The following is a 21,551-nucleotide window of genomic DNA, read 5'->3' as shown; positions in this document are numbered from 1 at the left end:
TGGCTGGAGATTAAATTGACAGGGTATATAAGCAAATTACTTTAAAAAGTACTGAAACCCCTTGTAGTAAGCTATCCGTTAGTATTCCAAAAAAACATTTGGTAATGTTGCTTTGTTGGCGCACAATTATTTATTTAGCATTGGTGTCTTTTTTCGTAATGGTATTGTCACATACCTCCACTCCCTTCCCCCATAATAATAATAATAAAGAATATAATCCTTATATACCTTACAAAAAGTAACCATGGTTTTACTACAAATGAAAAAACAAAACAACAACAACAACAAAACATGGTTACAATAGTTTACCACAAATTAATCATGGTTTTGATACACCAGCACCTAGGGGTGATTTTGATGATCTGTGTGCCAACATGCAGGCCAGTAATATTGCAAGTAATATTCTTTCTTATTTATATCAAACATTTTTGTTTTCTAATATACAACCTTGACATTAGCCCCTTTCACACAGTAATACAATAGCCTAAATTGCCGTAAAATTACCGGAACGACTTTACCAGTACATACAAAAATTCACAGGCAACGACATTCCATCGTTTTTTCCGGTAAAGCACCATTCACACATAAATTTCAAAATACCGGTAAATTCTGTGAAATCATTGACTGGAAATGACCTCTAAGGGTGTTGTGTTTGTAAACATGGAGGGGTAGGCCTATATGCAGTCAGTGTTTTTGTTGATGGTTTAATTTTTTTTGTCAAAAGTTCACATTCATGCAGCTGCTTTTGGCCCAGAGTCTTAGATGACTTTAGACATTTCTTTGACTTTCCTAAACAGCGTGGTAGTAAATGCGTCATCTGCGTCAGAATGTTGGTCATCTTCAGCGCGCGCAGCTCAAAACAGAAATGCAGAACATTAATAACTACTGTCATATACATAACGTTATAATGAGGACACTATTGTAAAAAATTTTGTGAATTCTTAGGGTTTCGCTGACGTTTAATGTTAACTATCTTTTAATCAAAACATAATACATTATTTACCCAGTTTGTATCTGCGAGGCATCTGTTACACATTTTCCCTGTGTGTTAACCTCAGTAATTATGACTGTCGAATGTCTGACTTGACTCTTGGTAATGTATTTGGCCCTGCCCCCAAAACATATGATTCGACAGTCGAATATCGGCAAGATTTGAAAATTCCGATTCGACTATGAAAATCCTTAGTCGGGGACACCCCTACTGATTTCATTTGCTTGGTAAAAGACCTACAGTGTCTTATTATTTTAAGTGAAATTACTAATACAATGTAGGAATTTGATATGAAAGATGGTGCAGGCATTTATTAAGGTTAGGGAGAAATGTCATTTATATAGGCAAAAAATTACCTGGAAATCTATTTAAATAAATGTAGTATGCAGTAACTTCATAGTCATATAAAATGTAATTTCCCAACAACAAAATTGTGGCCAATGAAAATGCTGATTCACTGAGTAATTTGGATAACCACTAGCCAGTAGCCACAGTGGGTAGTGAGCAGAAAAAGTTGTCAAGCGTGTATACAGTGAATATTTGTATTTATTAGCCCTTGTCCGGCAAGCGTGTATACAGTGAATATTTGTATTTATTAACCCTTGTCCGGCAGCCATATCACCCTGTAGGGTGTTTAACCGGAGGAAGGTGGTGGGGGTGCTTGACAGGTGTCAAACACTAGAAAGGGGTGCACGCTGCAAAAAGTTTGGAACCACTGTTTAACCATGGTATGTGGCAAAACTGTGGTTATAGCCTACGAATAGTAATCAATGCTCCAATATCAAAAGCGTCTTTTATCGCAATGATGTTGCTTTTTTTTTTTAAGAAAATACTTCTTGGTAAAATCAATAATCCACAAAAAGCTGTCTAACTCCCTAACCCTTGGTAAAATCACTGTAATGGTCATTATTGTTTAGCTATATAAAACAAAAATTCACAATGATAAAATGTTCCATTTAGGCCTAATTTAACATAGATTAAATTTAAATCTATTAGTTAGTATATCCATTAATTAGATTAAAGATTAGCAACGTGGCGAATTAACAAGTTTCTTAGCTGCTTACAGACATGTTCAAAATTTAGAACCGGAACTATAGGCTAACTATAGCCTGTTCTAAAGACTGTTCTTGTCATACTGCTTTATTTGGCAAATAAAATGTTGATATACCCTAAATGAAAATGCTACTGCACTTCTCTCAGTTTTTCACTAGATGGCAAACAAGTCAGCTGGCGTGGGTAGGTATTGAGCTTCAGGGTTTGTAAGGGTCGGGCAAAACAAATGTAGGGTTTCTTTTAGATCCCCCCTAGTGGTTTGAGTGTAAGTGAGGGTTTGGATGCTGCGTGAGGCCGCCAGTATCTGCATCTCTCGCATCAGCGCCACGCACACACACACACACACACACACACACACACAGCATCTCCATCTCGACTCTCCACCTGCCCTCATCAACAAGCCGAATTTAAACTGTCTTTGAGGCCGTTTAAAGCGTGAAAGTTGACCGCGTTCGGTGAGTACGTGTTTAAAAAACATCTTTTCATCTGGCGCCTGTTGTGTTTGGGTGGGAGATAAATTGTTGTGACTGGTAAACCAGCCCTAAAAGGGGCGCGGATGCTTTATTTGCTCTGTGGCTGATGTTTCGGCACCTGGATTTTAGGCAATATAGTTAAACGGTGCAGCGTTTTTTCTCTTTCATCTTAAAGATCAGTGCACAATCCTTTACTTGTATTTACAAGCGCAGCGTTTGTGTATTTTCAAGCATTCGCGTTCGGGTTGACATCAGACAGACACGCGTGGGGTGTTTACCAAATGCTTTTATTAATAATGTGTGATGTGGCTTTCCATGGTTTATTGATGTGCCAGAGGTGTATACGCGTGGGGTGTTTACCAAATGCTTTTATTAATAATGTGTGATGTGGCTTTCCATGGTTTATTGATGTGCCAGAGGTGTATATATTTTTTGTTTTATTAATAAGGTGTGATGTGGCTTTCCATGGTTTATTGATGTGCCAGAGGTGTATATATTTTTTGTTTTATTATTAAAGGTGGTCGATATTTGACTTGGAGCCAGGCTGGAATATTTTAAAACTGTTTATAAAATCCTCTTCGTTTATAGGCTGGTGAAAAGTGAAATAATCCTTAAAAGATGGTTAAACTGGGGAGTAATCTACAAGACAAAGGAGCAAAAGCTGTTAGCGTGGAGGATGGCTTTCAGAACGTCCCGCTCATCACGCCCTTGGATGTTACTAATCTTCAGTACCAAGCCCCAGACAAGGTAAGGAACATTGTTCTTCAGATCTTATATAACAGGACATTACCATGCCTCTTGTCAGGTCAGAAAAATATAACCTTCACCTATTGTCATTTTCAAACGGTACTAGTGCCTAGAAAGCATAATGATGTATTAACCCTGTGTGTTAAATTGTTAGGCTGTTTTTTTTTATTACACTATCCTTTGATTTTATATTTTGAGTATGTAAATACATTTACAACAATTTTATTTATGAGTGCTTGTATTTATTTAATATTATAAGCTTTCAATGTTTCCCCCAAACATGTCGGTACATTCCTCGGCTTTTAAGGTTGGGTTGCCAACCAGTGTGCCTTAGGGTGTGAGCTGTGACACTTTCTGTGAGTGGTGCTTTAGCCCTCATTTTGGGATTCTGCGGAGGAAGGCGCAATCATTCTTTGCACCTGCTAACTGAAGTGGCCTGTCACTCTGCCCAAACCTGTGCACAAGCCAGTCACTAAAGCGAACATCGTCATATTTTAAGGAGCATGCAACCCCCCTCTCCCCACGTCCACCCCCCTCCCCAGTCCTTTGGGACTCTAAGGCTTTATTAGCCTGCATGACAAAGAGAAATGGCAGTTTATCTTTTATCTCAGATGTCATATGGAGGCTGCATCCTCTGTTTAATGCCAGCTCAGAGCTGAAGAGGATGTGTTGGATTATTAACATGTCTATGTCACCGGGTGAGCATTTTTTCTTCTTTTGTGAAAGCTAGATGACTCTTAGAGACTATGCATTAGTAAACAGGCAAAATTGTGGTTTTATGTATATTTGTGTAATGAAAACATGTTGTAAATATAATATTTATATTATTTTACAGCTTCGTTTTTTGGTAGGCAAGAATTACTATATGAAGAGGATAAAAGCAAAAAATACTGGTTTTATTATTTTTTTTCTTAGACGACCATATATCCAATGGTTGCTGAAGAGATCTTGGATAAGGTCAGTTAATGTTTATCAGATGTGTGCTCTGTAAGGCCTTACAGGACAATGATCCCGCCCTGCTTACATGACATAATACTTTAATATAGGTATTATTTAATTAACAATAATGAGGTTGTAATTATGAAATTTTCTTATAAATAAGATGAAAGAGAAGAGTAATTTAATAGAATAATAGCCCTGAGCCTCAGTCGGAAAGATGACCGAATTTGTCCTGTACAAATTATTTGAAAGCATTTGTTCAATCAAATACGCCCAATTATATTTTGAAAAGAAAATCACTAATCATAGCTTCCTGTATAATGTCAGTCAGTAGTGCAGGAGTATACAGATGCAAAGGCTGTTGATAAACCTAATGATAAGAATATATATATGTATATTATAATTGAATTAATAATGCTGAAGCCAACGTGGTACTTAAATGACCAACATAATACTTCTGAGATTGTAAGAATCAAAAGTAAAAAAAAAAAAAAAAATTGATTGGAAGGTCGAAAGCAAATTAGAGTTATTTTTAGCATCTGAAGTTGCTGTAATGCATGCACTTGATGCAGTTCTGTCACCTTGACCAACTTGGACAATGTAAAAACCAATAATTTTTCATGCTGACACTAAAATCTTTAAGCAGGACAAGGATCAGCCCTGCATGAAATCATTATCTTTCTCTAGAGGTCTGCAGATAGCAATCAGGCAGTAATGACTGCAAATTATTTGAAAGCTGTCTTAGCATTATTTATTATACATGAGCCAAGTTAAGAACAAGCTTTAGTTTATTTACTGTAATGAGGTGTGTAAATTCATTACATGGATACAATAATGAGTTTTTGTCAGTTATTTTGACACCATTGCTGAAGAACAAAAAAATGGATTTTTTTATATTTCAGACATAATGTTGCAAGGATGCGTTTAGTTTTGGGACCACTGCAGATGCTCTTTTAAATTTTTTTCAGCTTTTAAAACTTTCTCAAGGGGACTTACATATGGAAACATTTGGCCAGGTTGTCTTCCAGAATCTCGAAACCATTCCATTATCATCAGACTACCAAATTCATCTTATGCTAATTGCATGCAAATAACAAGCTGCATGTCATCACAATCTCATCATTATTCAAAGCATTTTATAATCAAGTAGGTTTTCATATCAGCATATCAGTACAACACTTATATTGGAGAGGAAAAATCCAGTCCGATCCACAGTAGACCCTGATGTTGACACTATCCATGGCTTGAATCAGCAGCAAAAAAGACAATGAGCAACCTTGCCTGGAGGCAGAAGTTGCATTCTGGGTGAGTGCAGAAATGGAATTAAAATTCCAGCGATACCAGAGTGCCTCATTTAAAAGGAGAGAGAAATGGAAACAGACAAGATGGTTATTCAGGGGGGAAATGAAATGTCAGAGGGTTTGAGAAGGAGACAGATAAGCAGTAATTGCAGAGTTCATGACAAGTGGTTGAGCTTCATTCAGTGGTCTACAGGGCACTAGAATTGATCTCAGGGTTTGTAGAAATCAAGGTGGCAAGAACCGAGGTCAACACTGAGACGTAATCATCTAGAGGTGTCACTCCTCCATCTGTCATCACGCATCTCACCTTCAGAGAGGGTTGGGCAAAATTTGAGTCTCAAATTTGCTCCCTCTCAGTTCATTAGTTGGAATTTAATTTGAATGACAGGATTGGGAAAAAATTTTTTTTGGCATATCCAACTCAAATCCGCTTGAAATTTGAACTCATTTAAATCCTATCTAAACCACATACTCATGTGGTTTGAAACCAATTTTTGATAATCAGTTTGTATTTCAAGTATGTTTTTTTAACATCTGGCATGCAATGTGATTTACCCAGTCTGATTTGCCAGAACTGAGTGCTGTTGTGGGAATATGCTTTGATTTTGGTAAGGCCAATTATGACAACGTTACTGGAAGTCCTGGTTATCTCAGAGTGTCTGTGAGATCAGTGATTTTGAGCAATTTTAAGAACCAGCATGAAGTTTTATCATGAGGAAGGCCTAACATAATTATGGTCATTATCGTTTGGAAGTTACTGGCTTTATGGTACAGTTATCAAACCCTCAGGGAATTTACTGTTTACATTAAAGGGTTAGTTCACCCCAAAATGAAAATTCTGTCATTAATTACTCACCCTCATGTCGTTCCAAACCCGTAAGACCTTCGTTCATCTTCGGAACACAAATTAAGATATTTTTGATGAAATGTGAGAGCTCTCAGACCCTGCATAGACAGCAACGCAACTGTAATGTTCCCAGGTACAGAAACGTAGTAAGGACATCGGTAAAACAGTCCATGTGACATCAGTGGCTCAACTTCAGTTTTGCGAAGCTACGAGAATGCTTTTTAAGCGCAAAGAAAACAAAAATAACAATTTATTTAACAATTCTTCTCCCCCGAGTTACGTCTTCCGCTATTTTGGAGAGTACCCAAGAGCGTAATCGATGTAATCAGCATTGTTTATGCTTAGGGGAAAGCGTGCGTATGTGTTGTGATACTCTAAAATGGCGGAAGACATAACTCGGTGGAGAAGAATTGTTGAATAAATTATGTTTTTTTTTGTTTTCTTTCCCTCAAAAAGTATTTTCGTAGCTTTGCAAAACTGAAGTTGAGCCACTGATGTCACATGGACTGTTTTACCGATGTCCTTACTAAGTTTTTGGACCTGGGGACATTACAGTTGCGTTGCTGTCTATGCAGGGTCTGAGAGCTCTCACATTTCATCAAAAATATCTTAATTTGTGTTCCAAAGATGGACGAAGGTCTTACGGGTTTGGAACGACATGAGAGTGAGTAATTAATGACAGAATTTTCATTTTTGGGTGAACTATCCCTTTAAGTCAAACTATTGTTTTGATGGAGAAACACTGTCTTTGCAGGTGGTGGTGAAGACACGAACTGAGTATCAGACAGAACAGAAGAACAAGGCCAAGATGAAGGTTCCAAATGTGGAGGAGTTCACCATCAGTGTGACTGATGGAGTGTCTGAAAGGCTGAAGGTATGGCTGGACTTCCTTTGGTGTGAATTCATAGAAAGAAATTGAATGTTGAACAATCGGTGTACAATGATATGTTTGCCCTCAGCTCTGTCAGTATTTAAATTGGCTTTGGTGGCTTTGCTGTCCATTCACTTGCGGAAGAAACATAATGGCTGGTCTGCAAATGTTATGGGTGTTGGTCCCCAGAATGGGATTCACTGGAAAACCGGATTCACCAGTAAAAACAGTTCAAAAAAGAGCCCATAACAGCATGGATATTCATGCTGGTCTAAGAAATGTTTCGTTGATTGACTTCCTTCTTAAATGACTCTGAATGAACCTGTCAGCTGCCTCGGAACCACAAGGCACTATGAAAACATTAACTTTGACATACACCGAATATTTTCCACAGACACAATCTAGATGTTCTAGTCTGAGATCATCCTTTAACTTTCTGTTTGTTATTTTTTGAGGTACTGAAGGAAACATATCGGAGTGTTCTTGTAAGAGCATGTTGTAGGAAACTCTTTTTGAGGTTGTTGTCTAGAACGAGTCATTCGGAGTACAGAAAGCTAACTGCATGGTTATCTCTGCTGTGTGAAGCCTCGCAGTTGGATTTTTATCCTATTCCCTGCTGTAGCTCCACCAGCAAGTAAAGAAGGAATGTTCCCCCTCATTAAATGTTCAAAACAAAAGAGAGTTGTGGTCTCTTGGTGTCTTATGCAGCCAAGTGGAACATATTAACATATCATGTTAAAATACATGTGGTATTAAGACAGGGAGGAGGTCTTATGATTTCTGTTTGATATTAGTGTAGTTGGCTGGGAGGTTTGGCAGAGAAAATGTGGGGGAAAGGATGAGTTTGGCTCTGATTTCCCAACTATACTAAGTGTCACATATTTACTAAACACATTAGTATGTATTTTATTGTTGTTCAAAAATAATGGCATAACTACTAATCTTATATTATATCTGTGTTACATAGCAGAAAAGAGTATTCAGTGGGAAAAAAAGTTTGGACAGGGCTTGATTATATCCAGTAGGATTTCAGTGGATCGTGAGAATAGGCTGTGATAGTTGTTTGTAGAGCTTGCTAAGTGTAATCCCTAATTCTAGGTATTTAATTTTTTTTAAGACTTACTTAGAAATCAGTAAGAATACTTACAGATTTTAACCTGGTGAACATGAGTTTAACATTTTAACACAATAAAACTGCCAAAAATACCTTAGATCCATTATATTCAAAGAGGGAACCAAACTTTTTTTTCTGAATTTGGTGGGCTCTTTTGGCTTGGGGCAATAGGCAACTACCTAAACTCCTAACAACTGAATTGCAACATGATAACAACCACGAACACAAGCTAGCAACAAAATCTTGCTGGTTAATATTATTTTTCCATGTCCATGTAGCATTGGTTGCAAAATCAGAAACGTTGTTACCGAAATGGATTGCTTTTACATTTACATTTATATTTACATTTATATTTTTACATTTGTGCTCAATAAGCTTTTAAAAGACTGATGTTACAGACTAGCACACACATTCTTAGAAAAGATAACTTGTCAAACTCCAGGAATACAAACCCTAATGTAAATTGTGCTGTGCATTTATGAATTTTGTTTTATAAATGTATTATTTTTGAGGCCGATCTGGCTCCATACTGCAGAACCTTCAGGCAGTGCTGCAAACCAATTAATAATCTGCCTGAAAATAATAAAGCTTCTTAATGGAGAGTGTATGCACACACAAAGACACACAAATTCTCATGCACAGTGCAAAACAGATACCCAGCTAATCCTTAGACGTGGCTGCACAATCCTCAGTTCAGACACACATCCCATAGCTGAGTGGATGTCAAGCCGACAACAGACATGAGGGACGGGAAAAGAGGATAGAAAAAATAGAGGACATTGAGCTGAAATGCTGCCCCGTCAGTCTTGGCATCTCTGGGAGAGCAGCAGAATAAGAATGAAGGAGAGGCGTTGGGTGAGCGGCAGACGTGTTCGCTTGAAGGACCACTCACACCCTGGCACACCAACACTGCACTGCCTAGGCCCTTCGGCTCTTGTTTAGCCTACCATTTTACCATCTCCAGAGAGAAAATGGGAGGGAACAAGAAATAAAAAAGAGGGTGAAAGACTGCTTCACTGGAGGCAGCTAGTCAGATTTACGTTGTAATGCCATGATGCTATGTCCAAAAAACATGGTAATATCATGGCAGTTTTTATTTTGGCTAGTGTGAAAATTTTCATATCCATGAAATTTGCATGGTACTCCAAGATAATTCAAATAATACTACTGTTACCATAATACATACCCAAAAGTCCATGGTAATACCATGGTAATTTTTGTTACCTTTTGGTTAGTGTGAAGCCAGTTGATTACCATATTTATGTACCATGGTACTCCAATAATGCCATGGTAGTACATGTGCAACAAGGAAATATTTACTGGAATATTTATTCAAATCAGTACTTTCCTTAAAGAACATTTAGCAAATGTCTTCTGTCCCTTTAAAGAACTTTTTTTATGTGAAATTCTGCAAGCGTTCAAGCTGAAATGCCTTTGTTGGTGCAGCGTAACTCATCCTGTCATTGACAGAAAGGAGACCGCCATGCAGAGAGATGCATTTGAGGGCACACAGTCCACTTTTGTATAACGCTGCCAATCCATTCTCCCTAGTCATGCAGTAAATTGTCACTGGCCGTTCGTTCGATGACAAAATAAAGTACCCAATCATGTGGGAGTGCCAGGAGACAGAGACGATTGTCACCCACCCTGAATTCAGGAGACCATGCTATGCTCAGTTATGCTGAATTGCTTGTATCGTCCCCCTACGGATGATGGCCATTCATTGAATTTGACAAATCGTTTGCTTGGGCAAAACCATATGTTGTCAAGCAGCGACCCCGGGAAACGCAGAGGGCAGTCACTGTCAGAGTGATTGATCGTGTGGAGTGATGGTGATTATAGTCTACAAAGGCAAGCTGGAAACACTAAGCCCCCGGTTTTTACATGTTGTCTCCACTACACTGCCAACCAAAAAATATGTAGAATGTTACTAAATATTTGATTTACAAAAATTAAAATCCTGTCATGGAACTTGCTTTCATGTGTTCCTTTTTTTAACTTTTTTTTTTTTAACAGTAACAGTCAATGAGGCCCAAAAGTTTCAGGCTTCAAAAAGGACATGCAAGTAGTATAAAAGTATTCTTAACAACTGAAAGGTTCTTCAAATTTTTGCTTTTTTTTCTTACACAGAATATCCATACAATGGATTGACATGAGGGTGAGTAATGGCGACATAATTTACATTTTTGGGTGAACAATCCATTTAAGATTCTATCATTGAAAAACCCATATTGATTTTGGACACTCTGTCTAGAATTCTCTGCTTCAACCAGTATATGTCATAAAATGGCCAGTATTACATCACACATATCTTGTATGTGCCATTGTCATATTCTGTGAAGTCAGAGACATCGTTAGAGTTGAATGAAAAGCTTAGGCAATTTACTGGAGTCATTTGTCACGTTAAAATGCGACAGTGTATTTGAACTCCTGCGGGAAGCAACTTTTCTCTGTTCACAACGACAGAGATGATTTATGACACCAGATGGCTTTTCCTCTGTTTGAACCCTGATTAATCTCACCTTCCACCACTGCTGGAGAATCACATTCATCTCTTTTGTCTATAGCTTTGCAGAAAGAAATATCACACACTTATTGACGTAGACAGTTAGCACGTTTACATGCTTGGCCTAGTAACTCGGCATTGTGCAAGTTAACATATGCCTTTTTTAATTTATTTTTTTTAACGGTTACAGACTTAAGACTTCAAGAAGGTTATAAATGTCTACACCAAAAACTGATTGGCACACAGAGAGTTTTGTCCATTACGCTTGGCATGCAAACATCTCTTTCTGGGTGCTGATGGATTTTTCAGTGTGTGCATATTGTGATGTAAACTGTAGAAATATCTGATTGTTTTAAATCTAAACTCAGTTTTGTATTGCATTGTCAGGTTTTTAGAATAACCCATTTTTGACAGTTGGCAGTGTATTGTTTTGCATGAAAGCTGTAGGACATTTTTTTTTTGGCCCATGGTGCCTGGTGTCAGAGGTGTGGTTAAGGTTGAGCAAGATTTCCCACCCAATAGGAATTCAGCAAAACTGAATTTTTAAATTAGAGCATTTACATTTTTTTATTGTTAAATATAAGCTGTTTCAGTGTCTACGTGCCTGTCAATATAATATATATATAATAAAATAAATGCATTTTTTATTACTTATTAATTTCATTGACATCTGTTTTGTTATAATATATATTTTGTTGTTCTAGACATGGAAATAATTAAATGTACTACCACTTTTTGCAATGGCTGATTTTGCCATTTTGCCTACCCCTCACAGAAAACTACTGGCAATTTTTTAATTTCATAAAACACCATTTAGTATGTTTTTAAGCCTTTTGGTTTATGGGGACACAGGCAGCGTCCTCATAAACCATTTTTATGCTGTAGTACCTGCATGTCATTATACACATTATACACATCCTCATAAACCATATATACCAGAACACACACACACACACACACACACACGCACGCACCCGCACATTACACTTCAGCAACAGAGTTTTACTCACCAGTTGAGCAAGTTCAGCATAATGTTAACACACTGTGAGCTCGCACAGAGCTATGACTAATGATTCTGGATTGTGTCCACGCTATAGTGTGATCTGATACAAAATGCTAATCACTTTCTCTTGAGTTACACACTTCCTGTATGTGCCTGTTTACCCAGATAAAAGATGCATTTGAATACCAGACATTATTACTTAGTTAATTAATAGACGAAAGAGTGAATCTTGCCGAAACAGTCAAGAAAATGTCCTTGTCATATTTCACTCTAAAATCAAAAGGAAGTTTTGATTAAAAAATACACTATATTCTTTGAAGCCATATGACATCATACATTTTGAGAGCCTTCATTTCTTTTTCGTTATGATACAACTTTACAGGACATGTCCAGAAAATTTGCCAATGCTGGTAAATTTCCAGCAGAATGGCAAAACATGCATTTCACTGTATCTGACTACACAGCAAAATGAGTTCACGTTATTCTATGACACTGTTGCCTCTCTTGAGCAAAAGCCTCTTACCTATGCACCTATAGGGTGCTTGGGGATCAATTAGTAGTGTAGAGCAGCTCTCCCTACTGCAAATTTCCTCTCTCTTTCTCTGTCTTTCAGCGCACACTGTTAGCAGGGCTAATGGCCAAAATGCCCACAGGCTCACTGGTGTAAGATACACGGCCCTGGAGAGGCAGTCTTGTTATTCTGCCATATTGTTGATTACCCCCTACAGAAGCCTTCTAGCTCTATGGTGGATCTGAGAAGCAGTTAGCACATCGCAAGTAGACTACACTTGAGAGGAAGTTAGATTAACACTGTAGTACTACTGACAGATACAACTTCCCTGTTAAAAAAAAATAAGTTAAAAAAGATGCACAGGGCATAATTTTTTTCTTTTTGTGTTCTCTCTGCTCTATTGAAAGCAAATTGAACCATGACTTTAAAACTGAGGTACATATCGAACAGTCATTTGCTAAACCCCTAATCATAAATAGATTTGGATGTCTTGCTTCAAGTTGAAAACCTAGTGAAGCTGGCTCAGGATTCAGCATTTTCAGTCATATTCCGTTTATAAAGTAAAACATGGAAAAATCTCTTGCTGAAACCATTTTATAGCCAGAGCTGCTTTTAGAGTAGTATATTAACATAATTGTAACTTTGAACAGTAGTGTATATGAATGATATGATATGCATATACATATACATACCGTATCAAGTGTTCATTCCACATTATGACTGTCAATATTACCTCAAGTTTACTCTAAAGAATGAACAATTGCCATAACATTCCTTCTTTCACCCAGCCACGATAAGCTCTCTTTGGTACAACCAAAATGAAAATCAGTGCTTAGTTGATACTCTGAAAGACCAAATACTATGAGATTTTTGCCTTTTTTAATATTTCTTAGAGCTGTTTCCTCTGTTACAGTTAAACCAAAAATGTCTTTAGAATTCTAAGATAAAAGAGTACTTCAAAATGGATTTTTTTCTCAGCAGCTCTCTTTTCTTTTGCCTTAAACATTCTGATGGATTCTCCGATTAAATAGTGTTTGTCTTTTAGATTGTTCTTTTGTCCCCTTCAATTTGGGTATCTCCAAGAGACCCAGCCTAATTGGCTCACATTAAGATACAGTAATTGGAGCTGAACATGACATTTCTGTCCTACCCCTGAGGAGAATTCTTTCATTTGTGTCACTTCTCCTTTCATGAAATGGAAAGGGATTTCTAGCCGTGTAGAGAGCCACATTGCCAAACGGTGTTTCTGTGTTAATAGTTGCCAAGATTGTTTTGGCTTATTCAAGAACATTTGTTATGAATATTTAATATTCAGGGTAATTAGGCCATAATTAGATTGGACAATTAGCTTCATGGACCAAAGCATGTTTTTGATTTGGGAAAAAATAGGAAAATATTAAAATATTTTATCATTTAATAAATTATTTATTAAGATAAATTAAAATATGTGAATTAATCTGCATAAATATATTGGTCAACCACTTGTAAACAGTTTTACAACACTTGCCCCGCCCCTTTGCTCCTCCTAATTGGTCAAGGCAAACTATTTTTAATTATATTCTAGTAAATGAGAAATAATTGCATTGATCTGGTCAGCCACTATAGAGCTAGCATCACTATAATGTCAGAAATGGTGAATGTGTTTTACAGGATTCATAGGTTTTATACCTTGTGAAAAAATGTATGCTTAATTGTATTGCATGCTAACTGTAAAAAAACTGTGATTGCAGATTATATAATATTAATGAAATAAAAGGCCACTTAAGTGTACATAAAGAAGGTAAATTGTCATGATTGTTTCACAAAAAGTGCACTTTGTAATAATGTAAATAATCTTTTGTCATGCTTTAAATAAGTAGTGTTAACATACATGTGAAGTACTTGATTTAACTTGAATTTTATTGTGTTATTCAATATTACATTTAAAGTTAAATGTACTAAATTGCAACTTTGACAGATTTGGAATGTTCTACATAGACAGAAACCCCATGTGCCACACAAATAGCGTGCCTTGACTCGATACCAATAGAGTTTGCTGTTAGCATGTTGCTAGGCTAACGGCGAGATACTATAATAAAGCAAAAGAAGTGTGTGTGTGTATATATATATATATATATATATATATATATATTAGTTGCATTACAATATTACTGTCTCTGAATTGTAATGCGTTACACTACATTTGAGTTACTTTTAAATTACTTTCACTTTCAAGAACAAACCGCAATTACATTCAGAAATTATAGCGGTAAATAAAGCGGAATGTTATAAGCCCTAATGTACAAACAATAAACACAACAGCTAGCCTATAGGCTATTTTAGTTCTCCTCACTCCACAACAAATCCTTTAAATTTAAAGGTATTCAGAACAAAACGAATGAAAGATATAAGTTGCTAAACAAGTCAAAACAAATTAATTTAACGCGAAACTAAAAGCAAACGCGTTAGTTCTCACACAGCCTACCTCTCTCATTCGGCACGGATCCAAATGTTTCCATATTCGCGATGTATTTGATTGGTAAATTATTATTTATTATGTAAACCAGGCTTTGTACTTAACGCGGATTGTACTACGGACTATTTTAATTAACGAGTGTATCTATATGTTTGGTTGGCTGTATATTATTCTGATAATGAACAGGCTGCAACATTTGCAATGCTGTATTGTGTGTGCGTGAGGCGCCTTTGAGATCGAACAGCGGAAAATACTCCATAATTTTTGATCATACAGATCAGTCGAAACTGCAATGTGTTGACTTTTATTTTAGGATGCGCTTTCTGTCATTTCGGTTTCCTTTCTGCAAACTTGTTTGTAGAGCGCTGCGCCACACAAAAATGAACCAAACTCAGCAGCATATACTCAGTCTTTTCCTTTCGTTTTGTTAATCTGTTAATTATTTAAGTCAAATATATTTTGCTTATTCATTCTTTTTATATATAGACTATAATTGAATAAAAAACAGCTTTTGTTATTTTAGTTAAACTTCATTTCTGTTGCTTGTCCGCGCTCGTCCGCCGCATTCTTTCTCTCCTCCGACCCTGAAGCTCTCGCGGTTAGTGTTTGTGGCACTAGTCCCGGTGTTTCTTCAGTTACTCATGCTATTTCTCGATGTTGAGAGTTCGTTGTCGCACATAGATTGCACTTGACTATGCCGCCTTGTCATTTTCTCTGCTGAATTGAAAATAACGGGAGTGTGTCCGTGTCACAGATAGAATCCGTCTCTGCAGTCATCTCAACCATGGAATTCCAGGAGCAGGAAATAGACAAACTATTTTACCCGGGGAGTTTTTTCTCTGGTGCTGTTTTGAGGTGTTGGTAAATTCACCACTTAATTTTGAGCTAAAATATGTTGTTGTAACGTGCGTTACCGAGATTGTAACAAGTATAATATTACCCAAATTTGATTAGTAATGCGTTATATTACTGCGTTACAGGAAAAAGTAATATACTACTGTAATGTTGTTACTTTTGTAACGCTTTACTCCCAGTGTGCCTGTAGTTTTCTCTATTTCTGTTTTATCACGTCTTCTGTTTAGCTGTGCATTTATTGAATGAGCACTGTGCTACGTCCGAACTGATTGCACTGCATTTTATACATAATCATTTCCTATTTTTAACTGTTTTAAATTCATTTTAAACCTAATCAATCAATTTTTAAATCATTTTCAAAGTTTTTAAATTCCTTGTTTTATTGTTGTGATTATTTTTTCTATTATTATTATTTTCTTTTCGTTTATGTAAAGCACTTTGAATTACCATTGTGTATGAAATGTGCTATATAAATAAACTTGCCTTGCCAAATTTTATTAGTAATGCGTTATATTACTGCATTACAGGAAAAAATAATATACTACTGTAATGTTGTTACTTTTGTAACGCGTTACTCCCAACACTGATAGTGAGACAGAGATAGATAGATAGATAGATAGATAGATAGATAATGCACACAAAAATATTGCATATAATAATCAATTTTTAATCACATAGATCAGTTTTTATTGATACCTTTTTGAATTGAATATAATAGAACTCTTTACCTATCTGCCATCTTGAATTTAATTTATGCACTGACATTCTGGCTTGCCTTCTCTGTGAAGGACATGCGATTTTTCCTTTACATTTCTAAAACAAGCTATCTGCTGTCTAACTTATGGAACAACATTCTCATCAGGTATGTCCTTAAGATGCTGCCTTAGGCAATGAGCAGAGCGAGGCCATATTTTCTTCTGAGGGGACAGACTGGCATTGACACTTCACAAATACTAAATAAACACCCTAGTCTTTTCTGTTCCCTTGACGTCTAATGCGTCACTGTGATTTTCCCCAGCCTCTCCTCACCCTGTTTCGCCACTGTGTGTCTGTAGTAAGTGCTTAGGAACAGATGAAGTTTAAGATTAAAATTCCCACAACTGTTATTTTTCTCAAAATGTCTGTGCTCTTTTTCTCAGTTAATCTTAGACACTCAAAAATTCTGGGCGGGGGGAGAGGGTAATTTGGAAAACAGATGTCTGAGGTATTATTTATCTAATAAAAATAAAAGCTGGATATCTTTTTTAATGCTCTGTGGTTAGTCTTGGCACACATCTCATAACAGAGTTGCTCTGGGAAAATGAGTCTTCCGCCATCTGAAGCTCAGGGATGCATTGATTTACTTATTGACTAGCATCACACTGCTTTGTGAGAGCCATTGTTATGCGGCAAGAGTTGATGAAACTGAGAATCTCAGAACCCCTGAGGAAACTGTGACGGATGGGCTGCTCACACATATGGAGTGGAAAGTGGTCTGGCTGTGTTTGTAGGCAATTGTTGCAGTTGCGGAGGCAGCAGGACAATGCCAGGAACAAGGCAGTCTCATTGAACCACTAGTATAGTATCCCAGAATCCTCATAATGAAAGCACAGGGATGCTAAGACAGATTCCTTTTATATTGATTGCAAAAAAAAAAAAATGACAAGATAATTTTATTTTTACTAAACTGCATTGACATTGGGGAACAAGTGGCATCGTCTTGCATAAGTCTTTAGTCTTTAGATTTTGGCCATGGTCACATATTGAAAGTGCATTTTAACGCCACTCACTGGACATTTCACTTTGAAACTGCCGTGAATTGCGCAGTAAGGTATGCAATATCCATGTTGCAGAAACATCGCCACAGGCACATATTTCCAATGAGTTGAGAGTTAGTGTCGCTATAAGGTCAGAAAAGGTGAATGCATTTTACAGGATTCATAGGTTATATCCCCTTGTGAAAAAGAAGTGTCCTTAATTGTATTGAATGTGCACTTGTAGTGTACTCCAAATTTTAAAAGTATATTTAAAAATGTCTTTGGGCTATGTATATAACCCGGTTCCTTGAGATGGGAATGAGACACTGCATCATGGTGTTGACGCTATGACAGGGGTGGCCAACGTCGGTCCTGGAGAGCCACAGTCCTGCAGAGTTCAGCTCCAACCCTAATAAATCACACATGAACAAGCCAATCAAGGTCTAAGGATTACTAGAAAGCTACAGGCAGGTGAGTTTTAATCAAGGTTGGAGCAAAACTCTGCAGGACTGTGGCTTTCCAGGATCGACATTGGCCACCCCTGAGCTATGGGAACATGTTCAAGAGTGACCGTTGTCTGATGCACATGTAGAAACACACCAAACTCTACGGCCAAACAGCAATTCTGTGATGTCACATGTGCATATAAAAGGGTGCCTGCATGACTTTATTGTCTGAAGGTGATGTGTCGGCATGCCTGAAGCATGGCAAAAGTGACACAGCATCTCATTCCCATTTCAGGGAACCAGATTATATACATAACCCTCAGACGTTCCCTTTCGAATGAACTTCAACGCTGCATCATGGTATCGACGCTATGGGAACACTGATGCCTGCTACACCATGCTGACAAAATGCCTGCTCCACCAAGCTGTGAAGATCATGCACAGACATACATGCTACAGAACTAGGGCCAGAGTTGAGTACTAAGCATTCAGCCATAAGGACACACTCTATGTGATCTATACAATAGCCTTGTACAATATCTCTGTTCCCCAGGACATAGTCTTCGTGATGTCCGACTAGTGTGTCTGGTTCACTGACCATGTTCACCAAGGAAGCGTGTCTATGCTGCATTATCACCTCCTGCACTGGAGGGGGCTACAGTTGATAAGGTGAAACGCCTAAAGCAATAGAATCCACTTATATTGTATCAACTGTCCCATTCCTCGTGAACCTTTAGAAAGCGTGCCAACATAGTGACACCAACATCTCTCAATAGGATAGAGGGGGTGGCTGATGAGAAGTGGAACGCTTAAATGACACAACACTACCAAGAAACATTTAATGAGATACAGTGTAGAGTATTTGAGGCACGAGCTGTAAAGGCACAGCCCTATTCTGGAAAAGGGGGCGGGGAGCAGCAGCTCATTTGCATTTAAAGATACAGGCACGAAAACAGCATGTTTTTGCTTCCACTCAAAATAGGCATTTTCAAAATGATATAATAATTGATCTGTGGGGTATATTGAGCTAAAACTTCATACACATTCTGGAGACACCTGAGACTTACATTGCATCTTGAAAAAAGGGGCATAATAGGTGCCCTTTAAATCTGTGGTCCGGCACAGCTCAGCAACAGCCTCAGGAGACATACGCCTTGCACACCAGCCGCAAGGTGACCTGAGACGGTTTGGAAGGCAAGACTGGAGCCTTCAGAGAGGACACCTCTCCAGGAGAAAGATAGTTTGCAAGTATCTCTTCCACCCGAGGCATCCTTGCGTATCCCTGCACACACAGTCCCTCCTAGGGCTGGGTATCGTTCAAAAAATGTTGGTATCGATACAGATACAGATACCGATACCGATACCTTGACTTTGATACCGGTTCCTGAACAATACTTTTTTCGATACCAATTTTATGAAATCCATTATAACAAAATGACATTATAAATTAACTAAAAAAAACTTACATTACACATTACCTCATAAAACTTTTTTTTTCAGTTTGTTGAGGTTTTTACAGACTCAGACTCATCTCCTGAGCCACTGCACAAAGGAACAAAATGTAACCACCACAATAAATCAGTGCAAATAGATTTAATAAAGTTCAAATCGTGCAATCGTTTTAAGTGCAAAATGAACATTTTTAAGTCAGTATGTGAGGATCACTGATGCATGCTTAAGATCTTTAAATCATTCAGCAGTTCTTCAAAACAATGAGCATGTCCGCTTTTTCAGGAGACAGACAAGCCCTCTCTTTACTGATGAAGTCCTCAGGACTAATGTCCCTATAGGCTATGTTTACACTAGTGCGTTTTTGCTTTAAAATGGCATAGCTTAGACGGAATCATCATTTCTATTCACTTTCCACTGAATTACGTGATCTGATGAGCATTAGCTGCTTCCTGTGCTTCCTGTCTGCCTGTGGTTTCTCTTCCGCGATCACTGTTCTGACTCAGAGGAAGCTCATTTGCTGCTCATCTGTCAAATCATATTACACGTTCATAACCCACCCTGTCTCCGATGACAAGTGTGCATTACACTTCCAGTAAAACATTATGGATGAAACCTGAAGCTAATAAACACGCGATTATTCAATTTTTTCAAGTTTATTTGTACAGCGCTTTTCACGATACAAATCCAATTTGATGGGGGCAACAGCTTCTAATGTATTAGAGAAGATAGTGCCCATGTTGCTAGTCATTTCGTCTAGTTCATGTGTACTTATGGGTACACAGAGCAGTTGAGATAAATCAGGCAGGTTATTTGTGAATCTGTCTTTGGTGGCTGGAACAATAGTTCTGCCCGGACGATAACGCGGAGCCATATAGTTAATATCAGTAATACGCAGCATGCACGATACCAGGAAATGGTCAGTAACATCATCACTTTGAGGTACGATATCTATATCAGTAAGATCAATTCCATGCGATATAATTAAATCTAGTGTATGATTAAAACGATGATTATGACAGTATATGATTTGTATTTGATGTTCATGAGATTCTGCCTGTTTTCATATCAATACTGGGTGTTTAAATGAGACATGCTAAGCAGGTGTAGCGATTAGCTTGAAATAAAAGGCTACAAATAACATATTTCTGCAACATTATATGACCAAAACCCTCATTAGATCACAATCGGAGGTTATTACAAACACTCGGTGGTGGTTTAAAGTGAGTTTTGAGTAAAAGCTGGCTCACTGACTTTGACGAGATTAACCCCTTAGGTATCGAAATTTGGTACCGAATGACAAGACATTTTTTGATACTCGAGGGTATCGAGGCAATTCAGTCAGTGCCTAAAAAGTATCAAACTCGAGACCCAGCCCTAGTCCTTCCACATTCAAATAATTTGAACGTTATGGAGTCATTATGTGAGCTGAATACAGGTTCATCCATGACCTTGAAACCTTGGTGTAAAGGTTTGGGAAGAGCGGAATGGCTCACTGGAGGGGCAGTTATGACCCATGAGGATTCGCCCATTGAGTGTGCCGTGAGCGACTTGCTGTTTCTCACACGACCAAGCTAAACTCAGCCTGGACGTGGTGCAATTCCTAACCTCCTCATATGCAGGGCTGACAAAGGAAGCAAACTCGCTGATCTTTTCAGTGTCATCCACTCCCAATACATCTAGCTCTTGATCGTGTGCAGCCAGCACCATGTGATTCCCATGATTGAAGCCGTCATGCTGCCTCTGCAGACGCAGGGTCTTAATATGTGGGGTGCAGATGTTTGACCACTATCTCTTAAGAAGAGGGCCAAGTGGGAATGGAGCTTCTTCGCTGCAAACTTGTCACAGATCATGTGCATCATCCGTACACAGTATCGCAGTTCCCTCAAAACAGAACTGTACTTGGAAATTATATAATATTAATTAAATAAATATGTTTCGTGAAGGGATAGTTCACCCAATATGGTGGACCTTAATGACCAGAGGTACCTGGTAGTAAGGTTGACTTGAGAAAAAAGTAAAATTTGTGGTGTCCAAGAGTAGACAGATTTGTTCATTCAGCATGACATGGCCACAGCATGAAATTATGTGGGTGCAATAAAAACATGTTCCAGATCTGTCTCTTCCATAAAAAATATGAATTTTTAACTGATAAATATGAAAGTTGAGCAGCAGGAGTGTAAAGGCCTGGGTATACTTGTACACTGTATATATACTGTATATATATATGTATATATATATATATATATATATA

At 37.7% G+C, this 21,551-nt stretch overlaps 1 protein-coding gene across 1 annotated transcript in view; it reads left to right on the top strand.

Moving 5' to 3' along the window:
• The first annotated feature begins 2,260 nt into the window (after window positions 1–2,260).
• The window catches only part of LOC107727264 (neuron-specific protein family member 2-like), a 29,227-nt gene continuing 9,936 nt past the window's right edge, over window positions 2,261–21,551 (top strand). The window contains exons 1-3 of the mRNA XM_016537073.1: window positions 2,261–2,499; window positions 3,106–3,264; window positions 7,106–7,225. Coding sequence (XP_016392559.1) covers window positions 3,136–3,264; window positions 7,106–7,225 — 249 coding nt within the window. The 5' untranslated portion in view covers window positions 2,261–2,499; window positions 3,106–3,135. The remainder of the gene's footprint in view (window positions 2,500–3,105; window positions 3,265–7,105; window positions 7,226–21,551) is intronic.

Source organism: Sinocyclocheilus rhinocerous, unplaced genomic scaffold (assembly GCF_001515625.1).
Source record: "Sinocyclocheilus rhinocerous isolate Xijiao unplaced genomic scaffold, SAMN03320098_v1.1 scaffold95, whole genome shotgun sequence".
Lineage (NCBI taxonomy): Eukaryota > Metazoa > Chordata > Actinopteri > Cypriniformes > Cyprinidae > Sinocyclocheilus > Sinocyclocheilus rhinocerous.
The sequence above is the reverse complement of the archived record's forward strand: the minus strand, read 5'-3'. Positions and strand labels throughout refer to the sequence as shown.